Genomic DNA, 2,847 nt, shown 5'->3' with positions numbered 1-2,847 from the left:
CCCCCCAAATTTTCCGACTAAGTCTCCGAGAATCTTAAAACATTTAAAACATTTCCAAGATCAAGCCTTCTATTTCTTCCAATTTTGATATACCTATGTCTCCCCAGCTTTCTTCACACTACCTTTAGCACCATCGACATCACTTCTTGGGGGGGGGGGGAGACGATAACATCTATTTGTAAAGTCAACATTCGTCACCTCAGCAAATGGGTGGAACAAGAAAATAAAAAGACTTAACCCCCCCCCCCCCCCAATAGTTCCAAAGGGCACAGACGGGGGCTATGGACAAGCTCTCTACCACTGATCCAGCAGCTTATGTCCATGGCAACCCTTAATATCCTGCCTCATAGCAAGAAATGGACCCCATCACCTACGGAAACAAGCCTTTAACAGCTGCTGCCACAAAGGGTTCAACGAACCCGGTCGAGGGCAGCTTTGTACGTTGACCCACAAACGAAATCTGGGGCGGTGGGTTCAAAAATGTTCCATTTTTGGGTCTCATTCTACAGAAACCCTTAAAGGGGCAATTTGCTTTTTCCTATTGCATGCCAAGGACCCCTCCAGGCGACTTGCATCTACCCTTCGAGCATGCCCTGCGACTCGACCCCTTGTCAGAGCCAGATAAGTCTGACACCAGTCTGCAGAAGCAGATTCATATCTGGTCATTTGTGGGTTGCAACAATCTAAAGATAAGCATTTGCCAATTCATCAAAACGCATTTATATAGCCATTTGTATTGCTTAGCAGTTGCAAACCAAAGAAAATACCATACATCAGACGTCATAGCACTGGTGAAAGTAGTGTGGCAAAAATGATAAACTGTCCTGTCAAAAATGTATGGTAGTGATGAGAATAAAGGGAGATCCTGGATTATAAAATGAGCAAGTAGTAACTTAATCCTTGCTTTATACAGGTGGTTACTTTAAAATAGGAGAAGCACAAGCCAAACAAAACTTAATATTTTTATTCAAGACACATATCGAAGTAGAAGTCTGGCCCCAATCCACTCAGTGTTGCGACCAAATCACCCTTTCCTTTCCGTTTATGGCCCTGAAAAAGAAAACAGTCAAGAGCTATCAAGTAGTCATCTCCACATGGTAATCTGGTTCCATAAACCATAGTTTGGTAACGTTAACCACGATATGCCTCTATGAAGTATTAATTATACTCCCTGGACCAGGTTGTCGGGGATTCGCACCCCCGAAGGCATAGTTAAAATTTTTTATCTCCAGGGCCCCTCCACGCACGGCCCCCCCCTGGAGCACGATACCCACCTGTAGCTCTGGGGGCAGCTGTAACGTAGCTGCTGCAAACCCCAAAAAAAAGCAGTAGCATTCAAAGTAATTCTGCTTGTTCAAAAGGTCGGGTAAGGGCCTTCCTGCGGGCCCGAACTGGTATATGCACGGATCTTCACATGATCCTTTTTTTCGTTTACTCATGTCATTGGTGCACTGAATTTTTTCTGCAGCCACCCACTGCGCAGGCTAAGCACGAGTAGTTTTCACTGCATTTTGTTTGGGGTTTGGGCAAAGTCCCCCACCACGCATGGGGGCAGGGACTTGCCCCTGGCACTGCCGACCTTTATCGAAGACCATACCATCTGGGCATTGTAGTTCTCGGGGTGGGCCAACACTTGCAAGAGAAGAAACCCCGAGTGTCGTAGGGGGCCACTCGGAACTCGTGGGCCCCACGCGGTGCAGCCAGGGTTTTTTTTTTTTGGGTAGCAGATACCCCGCCAAATGGGGCTTTTCCGAACAGAAGTGGTCCTCAATGCAGGGCGAGTGAAAAGGGCCGCCCCCTTTCCACACACTGATCAAGGTCTTGCATTGCCGCAAATGAAATTTGTCTGGTTGTTTTTCACTACTTCGAGTAAGGTGTTATCTGCCGTAACGCTGCGTTCGCTTCGCAAGTCCCTGGAAACAAGGGATCTTTTAGCTCCCTTCATGGACCGGATGTGCATTTAGGCATGTTATCGAAAACATTGTTTTTTAGGTGTATAAAGTGGTTACTTACTCTTTGGCTGCAACAAGGGCTAACCCCAGGGCCAGCTGAAAAGTAAAAATTGAATTCAGACATCTTATAGAAAACCGTAATTAAGCTATTAACACGCTCCCACCTCATGCCATTATTAGGTTTACTAAGTTATTAAAGCCTATGTAGGTAGACAGGTTAAACGACATCCTTTGCCGACAAACGCATGGTTCAAGTTTACCTAGATATTTGAATGGTAACTTCAACTGGACCAGTTATTTTTCAATCTGGGAACCATCTTCCTAGAAATTTATTCTTGACGAAGCCAAATATGGCCTAGTTTATTTTAAAAAGATAAAGACCTGGAGAGCAAAACCCTAATGTAGGAGGCATTTAATCACCCATCTAAAATATAGACCTTTGAAGCTAGCAAATTACAGCCATTTGAAAGACTAAACCAGTTATTTAAATTAGATTTTTGCATTAACTCTTAGCATCAATGGTAAGTATAGTAGCATCAGTGTTTTATCACCGTTGATAGCGTAATAATCAAGCATTTGTAGAATTAAAATTACAAGTTTTCTTTAGCTTTGCATTAAATATTTATTCAACAACCAAACCAAGTTTCCATATTTAATTAACTAACACTTGAATATCTTCGATTAACCCAAACACAAAACACATTACACTCACCACAACAAAGAATGTATTCGACCTCATCTTCGACTTGTGTCTGACGAACAACCGTCTTCTTGGCCTTTTATATTTTGAAACAAGGAATTTGGCCTTTTTGGCGACACGTCCGCCATCTACGAACGCAAACCTTTTAAAGAAAACGGATATTTTTTTTATTGGTATTGTTTATGTTGTTTAGTT

The 2,847-nt window shown here is 43.1% G+C and overlaps 1 protein-coding gene and 1 long non-coding RNA gene across 2 annotated transcripts in view; both read right to left on the bottom strand.

The window, feature by feature from the left end:
- Positions 1 to 949: 949 nt before the first annotated feature.
- Positions 950 to 2,847, bottom strand: part of LOC119592979 — a gene marked incomplete at its 5' end in the record, with an annotated part of 14,632 nt that continues 12,734 nt past the window's right edge. Inside the window, 1 exon segment of the mRNA XM_037941865.1 lies at positions 950 to 1,050. Coding sequence (XP_037797793.1) covers positions 1,043 to 1,050 — 8 coding nt within the window.
- LOC119592981 lies at positions 1,857 to 2,748 on the bottom strand. Its single transcript, XR_005230490.1, has 3 exons — positions 2,665 to 2,748; positions 2,014 to 2,048; positions 1,857 to 1,913 (listed from the first exon to the last, which is right to left on the bottom strand). It is a non-coding gene; the product is annotated as an uncharacterized LOC119592981 (long non-coding RNA).

Source organism: Penaeus monodon, chromosome 31, assembly GCF_015228065.2.
Source record: "Penaeus monodon isolate SGIC_2016 chromosome 31, NSTDA_Pmon_1, whole genome shotgun sequence".
In the NCBI taxonomy this organism is placed as follows: Eukaryota; Metazoa; Arthropoda; class Malacostraca; order Decapoda; family Penaeidae; genus Penaeus; species Penaeus monodon.
Note: the sequence above shows the minus strand (reverse complement) of the source record. Positions and strands in the feature narration are given on the sequence as shown.